At 46.1% G+C, this 21,808-nt stretch overlaps 1 protein-coding gene across 1 annotated transcript in view; it reads right to left on the bottom strand.

The window, feature by feature from the left end:
• Positions 1–21,808, bottom strand: part of BLVRB (biliverdin reductase B) — a 53,222-nt gene that overhangs the window by 6,686 nt on the left and 24,728 nt on the right. Inside the window, exons 3-4 of the mRNA XM_073598517.1 lie at positions 15,645–15,734; positions 6,510–6,641 (exon numbers count right to left, since the gene is read on the bottom strand). Of these exons, the coding sequence (XP_073454618.1) occupies positions 6,510–6,641; positions 15,645–15,734 (222 nt within the window). The remainder of the gene's footprint in view (positions 1–6,509; positions 6,642–15,644; positions 15,735–21,808) is intronic.

Raw genomic sequence — 21,808 nt, 5'->3', positions numbered from 1 at the left:
AGCTTCAAGAGCCACCACACACAGACGTATCTCGGACATGGACTACAACTGGCACATTCCTTGTATCCAGCCACTCCTGAACCAGAGACAACGTAAGAAGCATCTTACCTGGGCTATAGAGAAAAAGGACTGGATTGTTGCTCAGTGGTCCAAAGTCATCTTTTTGGATGTAAGTAAATTTTGCATTTCATTTGAAAATTAAGGTCCCAGAGTCCGAGGAAAAGTGGAGAGGCATAGAATTCAAGTTGCACGAGGTCCAGTGTAAGGTTTCCACAGTCAGTGATGATTTGGGGAGCCATGTCATCTGCTGATGTTTTATCAAGTCCAAAGTCAGCCAACCAGGGCCAGACTGGCCTACCGGGACATTTACAGGTAGACTGCCTGCCCTGGGGCTGCTTTGGATCTATGGCTATGCTGTGGCTGCAGCGTCCCCTCCCTCCTTCTCACGCACAGCGGGAGACCGCTGTGTCACGGGGCTGTGAAATGTTCTGCCGCGCTAAGTCCCACCCTCCTCCTAGACCAGCTCATGTGACAGACACAGTGTTCTGCCTTCTGTGTTCTGTCTATCACACGAGCTGGTCTAGGAGGAGGAGGGCGGGACTTTTGTCACAGCACGGCTGAACAGGATTTCATACTCAGCTCAGGCTGCAATGAGGGCACAGTAAGGCGGCAATGAGATGAGCACAGTAAGGCTGCAAAGAGATGGGCACATTGAGGCTGCAACAATGGTGAGGCTGCAATGAGGGCATGGTAAGGCGGCAATGATAGGCACAGTAAGGCTGCAATGAGGGCATGGTGAGGCTGCAATGAGGGCACAGTAAGGCAGCAATGAGGGCATGGTAAGGCAGCAATGATAGGCACAGTAAGGCTGCAATGATGGGCACGGTGAGGCTGCAAAGATAGGCATGTGAAGGTGCAATGATAGGCACATAAGGCTGCAATGATGGTGAGGCTGTAATGAGGGCACGGTAAGGCGGCAATGATGGGCACGGTGAGGCTGCAAAGATAGGCATGTGAAGGTGCAATGATAGGCACGTAAGGCTGCAATGATGGTGAGGCTGTAATGAGGGCACGGTAAGGTGGCAATGATGGGCACGGTGAGGCGGCAATGATGGGCACGGTGAGGCTGCATGGACTGGAACAGTGAGGCTGCATTTGATGGGCACTGGTGAGGCTGCATTGATCTCTTGTATCATGTCCACAGTCTCTGACCATCTCTTGTACCATGTCTGCAGTCTCTGACCATCTCCTGTATCATGTCTACATTCTCTTAACATCTTTAGTATCATGTCCTCAGTCTCTGACCATCTCCTGTAATATGCCCACAGCCTCTGACCAGCTCCTGTACTATGCCCACAGCCTCTGACCAGCTCCTGTACTATGCCACAGCCTCTGACCAGCTCCTGTACTATGCCACAGCCTCTGACCAGCTCCTGTACTATGCCACAGCCTCTGACCAGCTCCTGTACTATGCCACAGCCTCTGACCAGCTCCTGTACTATGCCACAGCCTCTGGCCATCTCCTGTAATATGCCCACAGCCTCTGGCCATCTCCTGTACTATGCCCACAGTATCTATGGTTATCACAAACAAACCACCAGATTGAATTTCATTTCACATTGGAGAGTTCTCTGTGTGATCCGGTATCAGTAAGTAACCACCATGTAAATTTATTACTACAATTGCTTGGATGTTATACCTACATGCTGTGGGAACCCCGGCCTTTGGTTACACTGACGGTGCCTATGTGATCATTCCTGCCTGTGCCATATAACCTGACAAGGTCGGGATTGAAGTGTTTAGTGATCCATCCGTAAACAGTGTCTGTCAATGTTTAAACCACATGTTTGTTACCAATCAAGATTATACAGCAGGACTTTTCACACATTTTGAGGATACAATAACAATTTTTTGTGTGTGGAGAATTTCGCTCTTCAATTTTTGGATTATCCATCATCCCAGTGTGTCCTCTTTCTATGATCATGCCATCTTTGACTGACTGTGTGACTGACTGTGGTTTGACTTTACATTTTATCCTTGCTCTTCTAACACTGTTACATTCCACAAATGATACAGTCTGGAACACTTGTGATTATGGAATCACACTGTTCCCTTCAGGAATTATCCAGCTTAGTCCCTCGCCACAGGCGGCTTGGGGTACTGCTAGGTGCTTATAGGGGGTGTGTTATATTGGGGGAGGGAGGGATATACCCACTGCATTTATCCCTTTCAATATTTTTAGATATTTTTTTTCAATCACCTATTTATCTTTGGGGAATTGCTTGTATTATTAGTAGTTTACCCCTTTGTAGGGACTCTTTAGGGATTTAGTATTGGTGTTGTTTGTATTTTGCTCTTTCTTAGCGAATAAAGATTTTTGTAGTACAACTCTTCAGGGTGTGTGTTTTTATCACTCGGTTAGTTATTTTTGTGTTATTTGCTTACCAAACTGGAGCCGACTGACTGATCCCTGGACGGTGCACCTGAGAGGAGGTCAGTGACAGCACCGCCAGGCCAATCGGGGGGGGGGGGTCACTGATGTAAGGGGGGGTGAATACAATAATGTAAGGGGGCACTGATATAAAGTTTTTCCCCTTATATCAGTATCCCCACCCCCTTACCTTAGTGTATTTTCTGCGGAAGGTGGTCTTTGGTCACCAGAGTCCCCCTCACATTCCCAGAGTCCCAGGTGTGCTTTAAAATGCATGGTTTTCCTTTTCATGAACAAGAAAATAATGACGTTGGGCTGGTATAATAATGCTATGCGGCTGGTATGAAATTATTTCCAGGGCTGGTTTTTATTCCCAGTCTGGCCCTGCCTCCAACAGGACTTGGCACCTACTCACACTGCCAAAAGTACCAATACCTGGTTTAATGATCATGGTATCAATGTGCTTGATTGGCCAGCAAAATCACCTGACCTAAACCCCATAGAGAATCTGTGGGGTATTGTCAAGAGGAAGACGAGAGACACCAGACCCAACAATGCAGATGAGTTGAAGGCCGCTATAAAAGCAACCTGGACTTCCACAACACCTCAGCAGTGCTACAGGCTGATCACCTCCATGCCACGCCGCATTGATGCAGTAATTCATGCAAAAGGAGTCCTGACCAAGTATTGAGTGTATACTATACTGGACATACTTTTCAGTAAGCCAACATTTCTGTATTAAAAATCTTTTTTTTTTTTTTTTTTATTTATTAGTCATCTGTAATATTCAGATTTTCTGAGATCCTGAATTTTGGTTTTTCACAAGCTATAAGCCATAATCATCAAAATTAAAAAAAAGAAATGCTTGAAATAGATCACTCCATGTGTAATGAATCTATAGCTTATATGAGTTTCACTTTTTTGAACTGAAATAAATTAACTTTAGGGGTGTACTCACTTTTGTTGCCAGTGGTTTAGACATTAATGGCTGTGTGTTGAGTTATTTTGAGGGGACAGCAAATTTACACTGTTATACAAGCTGTACACTCACTACTTTACATTGTAGCAAAGTGTCATTTCTTCAGTGTTGTCACATGAAAAGATAGAATAAAATATTTACAAAAATGTGAGGGGTGTACTCACTTTTGTGAAATACTGTATGTATGCATATGCAATACCTGCTGGCCTCTGTGGAAGCTGTAAATTGCTGTAGTAGCCTGAAATACTACAATGATGGCAGTGATCTTCTGGATGCTGAGCCAAGGGTCTGCCTTTCATAGTAACCAGATGGGGGGGTTGCTTGTTCGGCTTGGTCATCATTCAGAGAACGCCTTGAATTTTTCTCAAATAATGCAAAGAGTTCTCTGGTTGGAAGAGGTGTTGCGACACTATGATTTCCACCTCGACTAGTCAGAGAATGACTTGTATTCATTGAAAAGAATACAAGGCGTTCTATGAATGATGGCAGTGCTGAGCTAGCGACCCCCTGTGTTTACTATGCAGAAGGACAGCCTCTCAGCACAGAACCCAGAAAATCATTGCCATTACTGTAGCTCAGGCTACTACAGTGATTGACAGCTTCCACGGAGGCTGATCAGGTATCATATATGTATATTTACATTGGAAGCCCAGTGCAAGTATGCAAAATATATCATTCCTGGAGTTCCACTTTAAAACGTCCCATCCCTCCCCAAAAGCACATACCGGTAATCACCTTTTTTTTCTGCTACCCAACCACTCCATTTAGCCACCAGGAGCAAAGAAAATACCAGGTACTAATACCGGATATGTAGGTGCCTCATTCCATGTGACGCCAGTAAAAAATTCCCATCACACATGTTCCTGGAAATAGCTTATTAAAGGGGGGTGCTGTAGTATCTGCCAGCTGGGAATCAGTATCAACGCAAGGTTAAAGCGGAGTTCTGCTTAAAAAATAAAAAAATAAAAGTAAGCAGCTACAAATACTGCAGCTGCTGACTTTTAATAATCGGACACTCACCTGTCCCAGGGTCCAGCGATGCGGGGGGAACAAAGCCCCGCTCGTCTCTCCCTCCTCTCTGCGGCGCTGGCATTGTAACTGTGGACGCCCGGCTGTGGCTTAACGGCCGGGCACCCACTGAGCATGCGCGAGCCGCGACTGGCCGGGCAATCATCTGGGACCTGTGACGTGTCCCAGATGATTGCCGAGAGGGAAAGGGGTGAGGTGATCTCCTTTCCGATGCCGCGGTGCTCTGGGAGAAAGTGGGAGCAGGGACTCTCTAAAAAGAGGGTACCGGCTCCCCCCCAAAAAAAATGACATGCGAAATGTGACATGTCAGGGGGTCACCTCCCTTAAAGCAGAAGTTCCATTTTTGGGTGGAACTCCGCTTTAAGGCTTCATTCATACATGTTCGACTCCAAATTTGCACTGACTTTGGAGCGCAACTTTGACAACTTTGGATGGGTGCCACTTGGATACCACTTTGGCTTTGAACCGTGATAATTGAAAACTGTTGCATTGTATAATATTCAATTACAACTTTCATGCAACTTTTGAAGGTTAACTTTGAAGTCTATTGCCGCGTACACACGAGCGGACTTTACGGCAGACTTTGCCCGGCGGACTGGATTTCGTCAGACAATTCGATCGTGTGTGGGCTCCAGCGGACTTTGTTTTCTCAAAAGTTGGACGGACTTAGATTTGAAACATGTTTTAAATCAATCCGTCGAAATCGAGTCCGGTCGAAAAGTCCGCTCGTCTGTATGCTAGTTCGACGGACAAAAGGCCACGCTAGGGCAGCTATTGGCTACTGGCTATGAACTTCCTTGTTTTAGTCCGGTCGTACGTCATCACGTACAAATTCGACGGACTTTGGTGGATTGTGTGTAGGCAAGTCCATTCATTCAGAAAGTCAGTCGAAAAGTCCGCCGGGCAAAGTCTGCCGTAAAGTCCGCTCGTGTGTACGCGGCATAGGGCCCTCAAGTTGCATGAAAGTCAGACCGAAGTAGTGCATGAACTATTTTGAAGTCACTGCAACTTTAAGTCGCACATATATGAATGGTTATCATTGCAAAAACATAGGGAACGACTGATGTCCAAAGTCGCATTGCTAGTCGCATAAATGTGAATGGAGCCTAAAGGCCCGTACACACGATCAGAAAATCGGAAAGTAAAATTTTGTCCGATGAGCGATCTGCCGATTTTCGGATCGTTAGTAGGGTGCTTTCGACAGCCTATCCCAAATTTTCGGACACAAACTGAATGTGCAAGCTATAACATTTGTCGTATGTGAACACAACGTCCGATTTTCATCCGAAAAAAAAAAAAAAACGTAAGAGCAAGACTACACGTGCTCAGAAACGAAAGAACACATACAAAACTATTCAACACATTATGTCACTTCTGACGTTGAATTCGGTCGTACGAGAATTTTCGTATGTTGAGTAACCTCTTCACTTTTCATAGGAGACTAGCATGCAACAAAAAATGTGTCCAATAATCTGATCGTGTGTACTCGGCTTTAAGCATATATAGCTATCACACCATTGGCTTTCCTCTTTTGGCAGTGCTGGCCCAGCACTGTTACATGGAACAAAAAGCATATATGGCCAGCACATCCTAGATCTTCAAAATGGTGTCCAAAAGTTTATTAACTGCTTCCCGCCCACGATATAGCCGAAAGACGGCTACAGCGTGGGCCTTAATTGCCAGGAGGGCGTTCATAGACGTCCTCCCGAGCATGCGCTGTCAGCTGCGGGCTGCGCGCTCTGTGATCGCCAAGTCTATTCAGCGCTGTGCAGGACAGAGAGGCAGCAATGGGAGCCATTGGCTCCTGCTGCTGTCAATCAAATTCTGTGTGCAGGGGGTGGGGTCAAGCCATACTGTGTGTGTCTATAGGCAGACAGTTCAAGGTTCAGGAGCGCACCCAAATGTGTGCCACCATAGGAAGCAGCTTCCTATGGTGGCATATGGAGAAGAGGAGAAGCAGAGGGTGCCTGTGGGGGGGAGAAATCGCACAGAGCAGGTACAGTAAGTAGAACAGGTTTATCATTTTAATTAAAAAAAAAAAAATAACCAGGGTTTATAACCATCAGTCACCTGCGATGTGTGGAGGGAGCACCGCCACATAGTCCAGTCCGGAGTCCTTCAGGACTTGGTGCATCCGGATGTGATCCTCCGTCACCGGCAGAAGACGAGGGGGGACTTTAGCAATGTCCCACAGCAGGAAGGCTTCAACAGGAAGACAGAAATGGTTATTGGGAAAAAAACAAAAACATACATATCAATACATTTCTATACAATACATTGCTGTACACTAAACAGGTAACATAGCGGAGTTACACGTATCAACAAATCTGATTTAGGGAGTCACTAGATCTCCCAGGAATATGACCGCTATGGGGCCACTTCCCTTTGCTCTACTTTATACAAAGCACAAACAGTTGCATCAACTCACAAAGCTGCGTAACTGATTCCGCTTTTGAATGTCATTTTAAATCGTATCAAAAGGTTAAATTTACCAAAACAAAATGGGACAAAAGGGAAGAAGAAAGATGAAAACTGAAGAGCTTGGGAGGAGATCCTGTACTGACAATCTGATGTTAGTACAGCAATCTCCCCCGCTGAGCTATTGTGTTCCCCCTCGCCAGGACACACACTGGTGAGAGTTCTCAGCCATTGGCCAAGAGTGCTGATCAGATGCCGAATAGACCTTTTTCGGTCATGCCCCTTTGCTGTCCTACACACGGGCCCATAAGCATACGCAGGGAGTGTGCCATGGGCATACCCTTAGCACTACATGTGCTGCTGGTTCCCCCTACTGCCCGGGCTCCCCCCGGCCCACAGTGCTGCTGCCTTCCCTCCTCTCCTTTCCCCCCGCTGCTGAGGGGGATGTTTCAGAATGGAGAGCAGGGATAGGGGCTAAAAAAAAAAAAAAAAAAAAAAAAGTAAATTACTGGCCCCTTCCTTTTCTAAATGAACACACTCTCTCACTGTGTTCATTCATAACTGAAGCATAGCAAACTGTTTACTATGCTTCAGTTTGTGAATGAACAGGAAGCTACTCAGCACAGAGCACTTCCCATTCATTCACTGTCCAGTTTAGCTGAGGCTGCAGAGAAAGGTGTGTGTGTTTTGGGGTGCACACCCCAACGCAATGGGCTGCGCACACCTATGCACGAGCCAAATGTTGGCTGGTTTCTATTGAACTGGCCGATACCACCTAATATTTGGCCTGTATGTACGGCCCTTAAAGCGGAGTTCCGCCAAATTTTTTACTGCAGCTACTGACTTTTAAAATATGGACACTTACCTGTCCAGGGAGCTCGCGATGTTGGCACCCCAAGCCAATCTCTCCCTCGGCTCCCGGGTGCTGCCGCCGCCATCTTCGGTAAGGAAATCAGGAAGTGAAGCCTTGCGGCTTCACTTCCTGGTCCCTACTGCTCATGCGCGACTCGCACTGCGCTATCCCACTGGTCCCTGCTGTCTTCTGGGACCTGTGCGAAGGGGGGGGGTGGATGGGAAGTGGCGTAGATACCCGCGGGTGGCTCGGGTATCTATGCCTGTAAGTGGGATCAAAATACCTGTATTAGACCGGTATCTGCTCCCCCCTGAAAGGTGCCAAATGTGACACCGGAGGGAGGGATTCCGAATAGCGGACATTCCATTTTTGGGTGGAACTCCACTTTAAGTCTTTGGTTTTTTGAAAATAACAAACTTTCCAGCTGATGTACAGTATTAGTTAAGAATGTTGAGACAAACCATTTACCACTGACAGAGGTGCTTACAATGATCAGCTTTTATCTATTCCTGTAAAATCTGTATCCCAAAAAAAAGAAAAAAAACTGTTTGCTGTAGCTGCAGTGTGAACTGGAGTTTGGTTTCAATTAGTTAGTGTATATAAATCGGCTAGTACATCTAACATTCCCCCCAGATTAACAATGCTGTTGCCCTCGGTGCTCCTTCATCCAGAGAGGATCACCAGGTGAAAGCAGAGGGAGAAAAAAAAAAAAAAAAAGAAAACTAATGCAGCTAACCACATCTAAGGATTGCTAAACTTGAATACATTACATTTTTGGTTTTGTATTTAATACTGCAAAATGAAAAAACGTAACTAATGAAAGTCGCGATTTTTCATAATCTGGCGATTATTTTATCTGGACTGGCCGATTTCCCTGCCCTCTGATAAAGGCCTTATAGGAAGCCTGAGTGAAGTCCTGCCAGGATCGAGCAGTATGTGAAGTAGCACTAACCGTACCAGAATCTTTGTAAACGGACATAAAAGGGAGGCTGCTACTGCTGAGGTCTCATGATGAAAATGCCAATTATCTGGCTGCGATGCTGACTCTTAATCTTCGATATTTTAAATCCCTGACCTGGAGCAAATATGCAAATAAGATGTCAGTCTTTCCTTGTTCATACTAGTTCTATGGTAGATCTCTTCCAGCAGTGAAGCCACTGAGACAAATAGCCAGGCAACTAGCATTTTCACAAAACTCATCAGTGACAGAGCTGATATCTCTTTCAAAGTAAAATAAAAATACAGCATTATGTAAGATCCATGCAGTAGACTCAGCTGATCCATGTGATGAATCCTTCACTGAGCTGAAAGGGAAATGAGACATGAAAATGATGCATGTTGAGGCTTATATGGGCTGCACAGTGTAGTTTAGGAATATCACGATCCAAAGATGCTAGAACAGGGTTACACAAACCTTCTAAAACAAAAGGCCACTTCACTGTCCTTTAGATCCTAGAGGGGCCAAACTGTGGCCAGTGGAGGTAGAACATATCCTGAAGTCAGCGGTCAGTAGAGTGGGAAGTGGGAGTAGAAGCAAATGATCTACTGCCTGTGGTCAGTGCCCCAGTCTTGGTCTCCATGAGAGATTCCAAGGCCGGCCATAGACAGGGGGGGGGGGGGGGAGTCGAGGGAACCACCCCCGGCAGGAGAAGACCGTAATTATTGCTAGCGGCTATAAACAGCCACTAGAAAAACTTGCATGAAAAATCTGGCAGGCTATCGATCAACTTGGGTACATTCAGCCGGCCCAAACATGGTTCAGATCTCGGCCAGTAAAGCAGGAACTCGCAGGGACTTGATCAGTCTATGGCTGACTTAACTGTGCCCCATCCTTGGTGTCAGTGGATCAGGACTGGTGCAAGGATTTTTGACACCCCAGGCGAAACCTCATTTTGCCGCCCCCCCTGGCTCCGCCCCTGAATCCACCCCCTTTGCCCAAGCATCAGTGTGACAGGAGCCGGCACTAGAGGAAGCATGTGGCTCCAGTAAAGAGCACTGATCATAGAGGCGCGCAGGGGATGTTTGCTTCCGTTCCATCAGGACGTCCTCCAATGCTGCGCCTCTATAATGACACTACAGAGAGGCATCCCCTGCACCCCCCTAGATGTGCACGCTTTGTCCCAGCAGCGCCCACTAGAGGTTATAACATTTATTACAGGTATTTATAATACAGCGCCAAAAACTTTCACAGCGCAGAGATGGAGAGTAGGGAAACCAGCAGCTGGGTGCCCTAGGCAGCAGTGCACCCTAGGCGGCTGCCTAGTTTACCTAGTGGTAGCACCGGCCCTGCAGTGGATGACATTGTGCCCCATCCTTGGTGTCAGTGGATGCCAAAAGTGCTAAAAAAGGGCCAGGTAAAGGAAAGCACATGGCACCACATCCAGCCCGCAGTTTGGAGATCACTGCTCTAAACATAACACCAGCATGACGTCGCGCCCCATTGCCTGTGTCAGCGCATGACGTCGCGCCCCATCGCCTGTGTCAGCGCATGACGTCACGCCCCATCGTCGTCGGGTGTCAGCGGGAGGAAAAGTGCTAAAAAGGGCCAGGTAAAGGCAAGCACATGGCAGTGGCACCATATCCAACCCGCAGTTTGGGGATCACTGCTCTAAACATAAGAATGCCACGTCAGGTGGCAACCTCTTAATGATCAGTGTAGAAGTATGCACGCTAGTACCAGACAACCTTTTTTCATGGGAGTGTTGGAAACTGGATGGCAAAATCCAACCTAACCCATCATTTCTTCTTGGCACTGGTCAGCCGGGGGTGTCCTTACAAATGATATACTGTAGTGTCAAATGCAGGATGTTGCTTTTCAAAACGACTGTAAGGTGATTCTGCCGCGTTAAAAGCATGTTTTTTTTCCTGTGGAGTTCAAGACTCCAGGCATTGCGATCAGCTGCATTTGCACAGTGCAATTAGCTGCGGTCGCGTTTGGCTGCGGTTTGCCATTTCCATGGCAATCCGACAGGGTGCCGACTCGCACTGTTTGGTATGAATCTTGAGGGGGAACTCCACGCCAAATTTTAAATAAAAAAATGGCGTAAGTCCCCCCTTAGAGGCATACCAGGCCCTTCGGTCTGGTATGGATTTTAAGAGGAACCCCTACACCGAAAAAACGGCGTGGGGTCCCCCCCAAAATCCATACCAGACCCTTATCCGAGCATGCAGACCGGTCGGTCAGGAAAGGGGGTGGGGACGGGCGAGTGCCCCCCCCCTCCTGAGCCGTACCAGGCCGCATGCCCTCAACATGGGGGGTGGGTGCTTTGGGGGAGGGGGGCGCCCTGTGGCCCCCCACCCCAAAGCACCTTGTCCCCATGTTGATGAGGACAAGGGCCTCTTTCCAACAACCCTGGCCGTTGGTTGTCGGGGTCTGCGGGTGGAGGGCTTATCGGAATCCGGGAGCCCCCTTTAATAAGGGGGCCCCCAGATCCCGGCCCCCCACCCTATGTGAATGAGTATGGGGTACATGGTACCCCTACCCATTCACCTAGGGAAAAAGTGTCAATAAAAACACACTACACAGATTTTTAAAGTAATTTATTAGACAGCTCCAGGGGTCTTCTTCCGGCTTCGGGGGTCCTCTTCCGACTTCGGGGGTCTTCTTCCAGCTTCAGGGGTCTCTCCGGTTCTTCTCAGCGCTCTCCGGGTCTCCTCCGCTATCTTCTGCTCTTTTGCCGCTCTCTTGCTAGCGCAGGAGCCCGGTCTGCTGCCTTCTGCCTTCTTCCCTCTTCTCTTCTTCTGATATTGACACGACGCTCTCTCCGGCTGGAATGCACTCTGGGCGCTCCGCTCTGACTTATATAGGCGGTGACCCCGCCCCCTTTTGCCATCACAGTCCCAGCATGCCCAGAGACTGTGAAGGCATAAGGGGGCGGGGTCACCGCCTATATAAGTCAGAGCGGACTTATATAGGAGCGGAGAAGACCCCCGGAGCTGTCTAATAAATTACTTTAAAAATCTGTGTAGTGTTTTTTTATTGACACTTTTCTATTGACACTTTTTCCCTAGGTGAATGGGTAGGGGTACCATGTACCCCATACTCATTCACATAGGGTGGGGGGCCGGGATCTGGGGGCCCCTTATTAAAGGGGGCTCCCGGATTCCGATAAGCCCTCCGCCCGCAGACCCCGACAACCAACGGCCAGGGTTGTCAGAAAGAGGCCCTTGTCCTCATCAACATGGGGACAAGGTGCTTTGGGGTGGGGGGGGGGGCTGCAGGGTGCCCCCTCCCCCAAAGCACCCACCCCCCATGTTAAGGGCATGCGGCCTGGTACGGCTCGGGGGGGCGCGCTCACCCGTCCACACCCCCTTTCCTGACCGACCGGGCTGCGTGCTTGGATAAGGATCTGGTATGGATTTTGGGGGGGACCCCACGCCGTTTTTTCAGCCTAGGGGTTCCTCTTAAAATCCATACCAGACCGAAGGGCCTGGTATGCCTCTGAGGGGGGACCCACGCCATTTTTTTATTTAAAATTTGGCGTGGAGTTCCCCCTCAAGATTCATACCAAACAGTGTCGGGCATTGGCGGGGATCCGAGTCGGATCCCCACGCTTCTCGCTCATTGGGAAAGGAAAAATAATTTTTCCTTTCCCGATGAGCAGCTCGGCGCTGTTATCCGCAGCTGACACAGTGCACTGCGATTACCTGCAGTTATGTGCGGATAGCTGCGCTAAATCGCTCCTGGACGCAGTCAATTCTATTTTTTCTATCCGCACAGAACCGCATGTATCCAATTCACAGCTAAACACAGTGTGTGAATGGGGCCATAGGAAAGCATTGTGTGCTTTTAGCTGCGGTAGAAAAAGAGAAAATCCGCAGCTAAAAGCACCATTCTATCCGTCCGTGTGAAAGGGGCCTAAAAGTCCAGACCATTGGGACCATTACTGGTCTATGTGAATTTTGGGCGCATAGATTGATGTGAAATGTACAATCACTGCTTAAATAAAATAAAAAAATATCTATATAAAGAATAATCATTTAAATTCTGCTTAGAGGGGGCAACATAGCTGTTAGAAGAATAAGGGCTGAAGCTCAACTGTCGACAGAAACCGCAGCCTGCATCCTATCTGGAGCGTCTGCATTAGTACTGGAGTATATTGATCCATTTGGCTCAGCACACCTTCTGCCTCCAGCACCAGGGAGCATTCAGCTAATACAGGAAAACACAAAGTGTTCATTTTTAGTCCTAGAGACAAAGAACATTTTCTTGACTATAGAAATGGCCTAATGGGGGCTACTAGGGATGTGGTGTACCCCTTTCACTGCAGCATAACAGAATAAAGACTGGAAATTGAGCCTCGAAGATTTAAACTAAGGTGGATGAAAACAGATGTGTGCGCCTTAACATCCAAATATTCTTATTATATAGAATTTTACAGGACCAAACAGTTTGTGCAGCACTTTACAAAATAAAGGGAGACAGTAAAGTCACAATACAATTCAAAAGCAAGGGGGGCCCTGCTCGTGAGAGCTTACAATCTAAAAATGGAGGGACAAGTGATACAGAAGGCAGGAACAGGGGGAGATTTACTAAAACTGGAGAGCGCAAAATCTGGTGCAGCTCTGCATAGAAACCAATCAGCTTCCAGGTTTTATTGTCAAAGCTTAATTGAACAAGCTGAGGTTAGAAGATGATTGGCTGCCATGCACAGCTGCACCAGATTCTGAATGCACCAGTTTTAGTAAATCTCCCCTTGCTTGGGGATTAGTTGCTAGAGAATGAGAAAGTAAAACGTTCAGTTGTTAGGTGAATACGGGAAAGACTCTTTGAAAAGATGAGTTTTCAGGGATCACCAAAAAATGTGGACAGAGGAGGAGATAGCCAGACAGAATGGGGTAGGAAGTTTCAGAGGATGGGAGAGGCTCTGGAGAAGTCCTGGAGGCAAGCAAGGAAGGATGTTACAAGGGAGCTAGAGAGCAGAAGGTCTCGGAAAGAACAAAGCAGAAGGTTGGGGTGAGACGAGGTTGAAGATGAAGCTTTGGACAGAGTTGTGGATGGCCTTGTATTATGTTGTTAGTATTTTGAATTATATTCACTGGGCAAGTGGAAGCCAGTCGAGGAATTGGCAGAGTGGGGTGGTGGACACTGAGCATTTAGAAATGTGGATGAGGCTGGCAGCGGCATTCATGGTAGACTGAAGATGGGATAGAATCCAATCCTGTGGTGACATGATCCAATTGACCAATGTGGATTACTACAAGACCTGTAACTGCTCCACAGGACTGTTGTGAAGGGCTCTCGGTAAGATATATTCTCAATGAAACCATAACCATTGCCAGAGTGAGGAGGAGCACCTCAACTATGGGACACTACTAGTTTAGATCCAGGTTTTTTTTTTTTTGGGGGGGGGGCATAAGTATGAAATATAAAACTGATGGCTTGCCCACTTTCTTCTTTGTCTTATGCTACGCACAGACATGGGATGACAGTCACTGGATGGGGCAACAATCTAATTTCTATGAAACCTCTGCAGGACAATGTATGGGATAACAGTCATCAGATGTCTACGGAAGCTCTTCAGGATAATTTACACTGATCTGTCATAAATTTAGGACCACCCAACTAATATTAAGCAGGTCTTCCCTTTGCTGCCAAAACAGCCCTGAGCCACTGAGGCATGGACGTCACAAGACCTCTAAAGGAATGCTGTGGTATCTGACAACAAGCCATCAGTAGTAGATCCTTTAAGTCCTGTAAGTTGCAAGGTGGGGCCTCTATGTATCAGACTTTATTTTTTTCCAGTACATCCCACAGATGCTCGATTGGATTGAGATCTGGAGAATTTGGAGCCCAAGTCAACATCTCAAACTCAAAATTGTGTTCCTCAAACCATTCTTGAACCATTTTTGCAGTGTGGCAGGGCACATTATTCTGCTGAGAGAAGTCACTGCCATCAGAGAATAGAATACCGTTTCCATGAAGGGGTGTACTTGGTCACCAACAATGTTTAGGTAGGTGGTACATATCAAGTAACATCCACACAAAGGGCAGGACCCAAGGTTTCCCATTAGAACATTGCCCAAAGCATCACACTGCCTCCCCTGGCTTGCCTTCTTTCCATACTGCATCCTGGTGCCACAGATGTAAGGTAAGTAACGCACATAGACCTGACCATCCACATGATGTAAAAGAAAATGTGATTCAGACCAAACCACCTTCTTCCATTGCTCCGTGGTCCAATTCTGATGCTCACGTGCCCATTGTAGGCACTTTTGGCTGTGGTCAACATGGGCGCCCTGACTGGTTTGCAGCTATACAACCCCCATACACAACAAACTGATGTTCATTATTTCTGCTTTCAGCACATCAACTTCACGGACAACATGTTTACTTGCTGCCCAATATATCCCACCGACTTTCAGATGCCATTGTAATGAGATAATTGTTATTCACTTAACCGGTCAGTAGTCATAAAGTTATGGTTGATCGTGTATGGGATAACAGCCATCGGATGGGGCGACAATCTCATGTTAATAGAATCTCTGCAGGACAATATATGGAGTGTAGTGACACTATGGGGGAGATTCACTAAAACTGGAGTGTGCAAAATGAGGTGCAGCTGTGCATGATAACCAATCAGCTTCTAACTTCGGCTTGTTCAATTAAGCAGTAAAACTTGGAAGATGATTGGTTTCTATGCAGGGCTGCACCATATTTTGCACTCTCCACTTTCAGTAAATCAGCCTCCATATGTAATCTCGGCTAAGCTCACCCTAAAAGTATAGAGAATGCTTCAGCGATGGCTTGTCTTCAGGGTGGTCAGATCAAGTCTACACAATCAAAAGCTCTCTAAGGTCTATGGGCAGTTTTCATAACAACGCCCATACTCCTTGGGTCTGCAAAGGCATATCTGTACTTTGTGTATTCCACTAATTCCAGAATGTCAACAGATGAATATTAATCAGCAGAAAATAGTAAGTCTATTACTCACAAGACATGCAGCCCACCACTTTCCGAATTCCATGCTCCTTCATCGCCTCCACAATATTCCTTGTACCTTCTGACATCATTGTGGTCGGTCCTTTAATGACAAATTTATGAAATGTTATATAGTAGGCAAGGTTGAAAAAAAAAAAAAAGACACAAGTCCAACCTATGTGTGTGATTATATGTCAGTATTACATTGTATATCCCTGTGTGTTGCGGTCGTTCAGGTGCTTATCTAATCGTTTTTTGAAACCATTGATGCTCCCCGCTGAGACCACCGCCTGTGGAAGGAAATTCCACATCCTTTCCGCTCTTCCAGTAAAGAACCCTCTACGTAGTTTAAGGTTAAACCTCTTTTCTTCTAATTTAAAATGAGTGGCCACGAGTCTTGTTAAACTCCCTTCTGCGGAAATTTTTTATCCCTATTTTGGCGTCACCAGTACGGTATTTGTAAATTGAAATCATATCCCCTCTCAAGCTTCTCTTCTCCAGAGAGAATAAGTTCAGTGCTGGCAACCTTTCCTCATAACTAAGATCCTCCAGACCCTTTATTAGCTTTGCTGCCCTTCTTTGTACTCGCTCCATTTCCAGTACATCCTTCCTGAAGACTGGTGCCCAGAACTGGACAGCATACTCCAGGTGCAGCCGGACCAGAGTCTTGTAGAGCGGGAGAATTGTCGTTTTATCTCTGGAATTAATCCCTTTTTTAATGCATGCCAATATTCTGTTGGCTTTGTTAGCAACAGCTCGGCATTGCATGATATTGTTGAGTCTATCATCTACTAGGACCCCCAGGTCCTTTTCCATCCTAGATTCCCACAGAGGTTCTCCCCCCAGTGAGTAGATTGCATTCATATTTTTGCCACCCAAATGCATTATTTTACATTTTTCTACATTAACCCCCCTGGCGGTATTCCCGAGTCTGGCTCGGGGTGGATTTTACATACCAAAAGCGGTATCCCCGAGCCAGACTCGGGCTTGCATCGCAGGATCCAGGAGGAGCTTACTTACCTTGTCCCCTGGATCCTGCGATGTCTCCCCGCTGTGATCGGCGAGCCGCTGTGTCTCGCTCGATTCACAGTGCCGAGCTCCGTTCCCTGCCAGCGTTGCGACGCACGGGGACGGAGTTCGGCGGTAAATTCAAAAGTGAAACACACAGTATAGATACAGCATACTGTAATCTTACAGATTACAGTACTGTATCAAATAACTACACATCCCCTTTGTCCCTAGTGGTCTGCCCAGTGTCCTGCATGCAGTTTTATATATATAAAACTGTTCTTTCTGCCTGGAAACTGGAGATTGTCCATAGCAACCAAAACTGTCTCTTTACATCAAAAGTGGTTTTAGACCAGCTAGAAAAAAGCGATAATAAATTATAATCACTTGCAGAATTGAGCGATAGTGATTTGTGGGGAGATCCGTCATCAAACACTAAAAGTAATAAAAGCTAAAATTCTGGAACTGAGCAAATTTCAGTGTTTTTGATTTGATTACATTATTATATAATTTTTATTATTATTATATTATTATGTGTTTTAATTATTTATATTTATTATATTATAATTTTTTATTTCGTTTTTCAAACTTTATCATACCCGGGATGTCTACTAGACTCTTGTTTGGACAGATTTAAGTGAACTATTCCTAAGAATTACAGGCCTACAATATAAAACGCCAAATTTCTGTGCAAAATAATTGTACCGCTTTCAGCACCTAAAATCTGAAATAATCATACCGCCAGGGAGGTTAAACCTCATTTGCCATATAGTTGCCCACCCCATTAATTTGTTCAGATCTTCCTGCAAGGATTCCACATCCTGCGTAGAAGTTTTTTCCCTGCTTAGCATCGTCCACAAATGCAGAGATTGAACTGTTTACCCCATCCTCCAGGTCACTTATGAACAAATTAAATAATATTGGCCCCAGCACAGAACCCTAGGGGATCCCACTTTCCACCCCGGACCATTCTGAGTACTCCCCATTTATCACCACCCTCTGAACTCACCCTTGTAGCCAGTTTTCAATCCATGTACTCACCCTATGGTCCATGCCAACGGACCTTATTTTGTACAGTAAACGTTTATGGGGAACTGTATCAAATACTTTTGCAAAATCCAGATACACCACGTCCACGGGCCTTCCTTTATCTAGATGGCAACTCACCTCCTCATAGAATGTTAATAGATTGGTTTGGCAAGAACGATTCTTCATGAATCCATGCTGATTACTGTTAACGGTACCATTTTCATTACTAAAATCTTGTATATAGTCCCTTATCATCCCCTCCAAGAGCTTGCATACTATTGAGGTTAGGCTAAATGGTCTGTAATTCTCAGGGATGTATTTTGGGCCATTTTTAAATATTGGTGCTACCATTCCAGTCAGTAGACTGTCAGTAAAAATTAGGAACAATGGTCTGGCAATTACTTGGCTAAGTTCCCCGAGTACCTTCGGGTGCAAGCCATCCGGTCCCGGTGATTTATTAATGTTATGTTTCCCGAGTCTGATCCTAATTCTGTCCTCTGTTAGCCATGCTTCCTGTGATGTGTCACGAGGATAAACACTGCAGTTTTGGTTACTGAAGCCCCCCCGATTCCCTCGTGAAGACTGAGAAGAATAAATTCAATACCTTTGCCATCTCCCCATCCTTTGTAACCAGATGTCCTTCCTCATTCTTTATGGGGCCAATATGGTCTGTCCTCCCTTTTTTACTGTTTGCATCCTTTTTTGCTCTCCTCCGCAATGTGTCTTTCGTGTTCCATCTTAGCTGCCCTAATTGCACCCATACATTTCTTGTTGCATTCTTTATAAAGTTTGAATGCTGATGATGATCCCTCAACCTCGTATTTTTTGAAGACCTTCTCTTTTGCTTTTATAAGCATTTTTACATTGGCGTTAAGCCATCTAGGACTTTTGTTCGCTCTTTTAAATTTATTGCCCAATGGGATGCACTGGCTAATGCCCTTATTTAATATGCTCTTAAAGCGAACCCATCTCTCCTCAGTGTTCTTTGTTCCTAAGATTTGATCCCAATTTATATCTTCTAGCAAGGTTCGTAGTTTAGGGAAGTTGGCTCTTTTGATATTCAGCGTCTTTGTATTTCCCTTACGTTTTCTATTTGTGTGATTTATACTGAAGCCAATTGACCTGTGATCGCCGTTTCCTAAATTGCCCCGTATTTCCACATCTGTGATCAGGTCTGTATTGTTGGTAATCAGTAGATCTAGTAACTCTTTATTTCTATTTGGTGCATCCATCTGACCCATGAAATTGTCCTGCAAGACATTAAGGAACTGGCGAGCCTTAAATGAATGCGCGGTTCCCTCCGCCCAGTCTGTGTCTGAGTAATTAAAATCCCCCATTATGATAAACACTTCCCATCCTTGCTGCTAATCCAAATTGTGATAGGAGGTCCGCCTCCCCCTCCTTCCTCAGGTTAGGGGGCCTATAGTATACTCCCAGTATTATTTTCCCCTTAGCTTCATCCCTTTGGAGCTCTACCCATAAGGATTCCACCTCCTCCTTAGCTCCCTTAGTGATGTCAACTCTCACATTCACTTGTACATTATTCTTGATATACAGGTATACCCCTCCCCCCGTTTACCCTCTCTATCCCTTCGATAAAGGGTATACCCTTGAATGGTTGCCAGCCAATCATAAGAGCTGTTGAACCAGGTCTCTGAAATTCCCACAAAATACAAGTCCTCCAGGCTCCTGGCATTGGTGAACATGCCACATAGTTTAGACCGGTCACATACTATCCTCTTATTGGGTGTTCCGAGATTGTAACTAGGACTTGCTACTATACTTACTTTGGATTTATGTGCTTTCGTCAACCTACCACTAATGCCCCCAATACTACCCTCTGGACTATGTTCAGCACAGACTATCTCTACCTCTGGACCCTCCCCTCATTGCCTAGTTTAAACCCCTCTGACTTTTTGGCCATTTTTAATCCCAGCACATCTGCACCCGCCTCATTTATGTTAAACTTTTCTAATTATGATTTGTATCTGCAATGACAACATAAGCTAAACCTCCATATGATGTATCTATCAGTTACCTGTGCAGAGATTAGAAATGTAATTCTTGTGTGTGGTCACCTATGTCATAGCTGAGAAGGTCTAAACCAGAAAAAAACAAAACAAAAAACAAAAAAAAAAAAAACCACACACACACACACACACACACACACACACACACACACACACACACACACACACACACACACACACGCGCTCTGGGAGCTTTATATAACCTGTGTGGTCAATAGCACATGTATCAAGGTCCCAGGCCTCCTTCGGTCTAATGAGAACCTCCAGGCCCAGAGATAGCCGACATCCTTCCGTATATGGTGGGTTGTGAGGCATAGTGGGTGCAAAGTAGTTAAAGTCATTGGGCGCCAGACACTTCTTGAATGCAAAAGAGATTTTTATTTCTCTTAATAGAACTTTGGGAGAGAGGGTTAGACCCTTAGGTATTGGAAGATTAATTGGCAGACTCCGAGACTTCAACAGGAGGACAGCCATGCAGGGAAAGGCATCCAGCAAGACACCACATCTGCATGTGTAGGAATGCTGTCTCCTATGGCAACAGACTTTAACAGTTCCTAACACAAGTTGTAACAGTTCCTTCACTTCCACTACAATCACTTCTTGTAGTTCTTCAGCCCACTGAGCTCCCAGTCTCTCTCTCTCACTAGACTAGATGATTCACTGCCACTGAATCCCTTGAGCTCTTCAAGTCTTCACTGTAGTATCTTCCTCAAGTGTCACCCACTCTTTTCTGCTGGGTCCCTAGCTTGGCACTCAAGATACTCCTCAAGCTTCACCCCACTGGCCTGCTCGGTCCCTGGCTTGACGCACAAGGCTGCTCTGCAAGCGTCATCTCGGCTGGCTGGGTCCCTGGCTTGATACTCACTGAAGCTTCCCGATTCTTTACTGTCCCTGGTTGGTGAGAATACTGCTCCGGTACTTGCTTCAGTTACTCACTGTGGTCCCTGGTAACAAGGTGGTTGGTCCCTTAGTGGCGACAGCCTCCCCTCTACCTCCGACCACGACAGCTTCTCCGGCCGGCAGAACTGTCACTTATGGTTGGACTGCAAGCTGCAAACCCAACCCTGCGCTGCTCTCTTGCTTCTGGATAGACCCTCAGACAGCCTGGCAGCCAGATGCCCCCGGGATAGGCCCAATCTTCGGCCTAGCAGCCTGGGCAAAACACACGTCCACCAAGACAGCCGTTCAGGTGGCACCAAACACTGTCCACCTGACCCCACCCAAATGTATATAGATTCTCCCAGCAGGCCAAGGGATTTAAGAAAATCCCTGCCCATTGGCTGGGATACCCCATATACCCATAATCTGACCTTGCCGTCCCCTTCTCAAATCTAATGCCATCAGGTACCAGGCCACCTAGCGGCAAAAGAGAGAAGTGCAGCAATTACAAACTTAGTGTGAAATCAATTGATCCGCAGCACAGTGGTGTAGTGCTTAACACTTTCACCTAGCAGCAAAAAGGGTCGCTGGTTTGAATCCCAACCACGACACCATCTGTCTGGAGTTTGCATGTTCTCCCTGTGCCTGCGTTGGTTTCCTCCAGGTACTCCGGTTTCCTCCCACTCTAAAGACATGCTGGTAGGTTAATCAGATTCTTAGGTTGTAAGCACCTTGAGGGTAGGGACTGATGTGAATGTACAATGTATATGTAAAGCGCTGCGTAAATTGACAGCGCTATACCAGTACCTGAAATAAAATAAACAATTAGCCAAGGTAGCTATACCTGGCAAGTAAATATAGGAGCAGCCCTGCCTAAACTCCAGGGTGCTACACCCAATAAAACAGATTCTGGGGAAGCAGCTAGCTTGCATTTTGTAAATTAGTGCTCCACACAGAAGAAGGTAGAAGAAAAAGATTATTTTCTGTGAGATTATATAATTACTAATACAATATAGGAAAAGCATTAGATGGTTCTCCAGTGTGATAGAAGGAATAGAGTACACTAAACAATGGCTCCCCCTAGTGGAAGCACAGGGTAATGACACCCAACCTAAGCCACAACACTGTTTTTGCATTTCCTTATGACACCTTCTTTGAATAGTAAGCGGATCTATATAAAAAGGTGACAGTCACACTTGTGTATTGCAGAAACGCTTGCAAAATTGCATCC

The sequence above is a fragment of the Aquarana catesbeiana genome, linkage group LG09 (genome assembly GCF_042186555.1).
Source record: "Aquarana catesbeiana isolate 2022-GZ linkage group LG09, ASM4218655v1, whole genome shotgun sequence".
In the NCBI taxonomy this organism is placed as follows: domain Eukaryota; kingdom Metazoa; phylum Chordata; class Amphibia; order Anura; family Ranidae; genus Aquarana; species Aquarana catesbeiana.
Note: the sequence above shows the minus strand (reverse complement) of the source record. Positions and strands in the feature narration are given on the sequence as shown.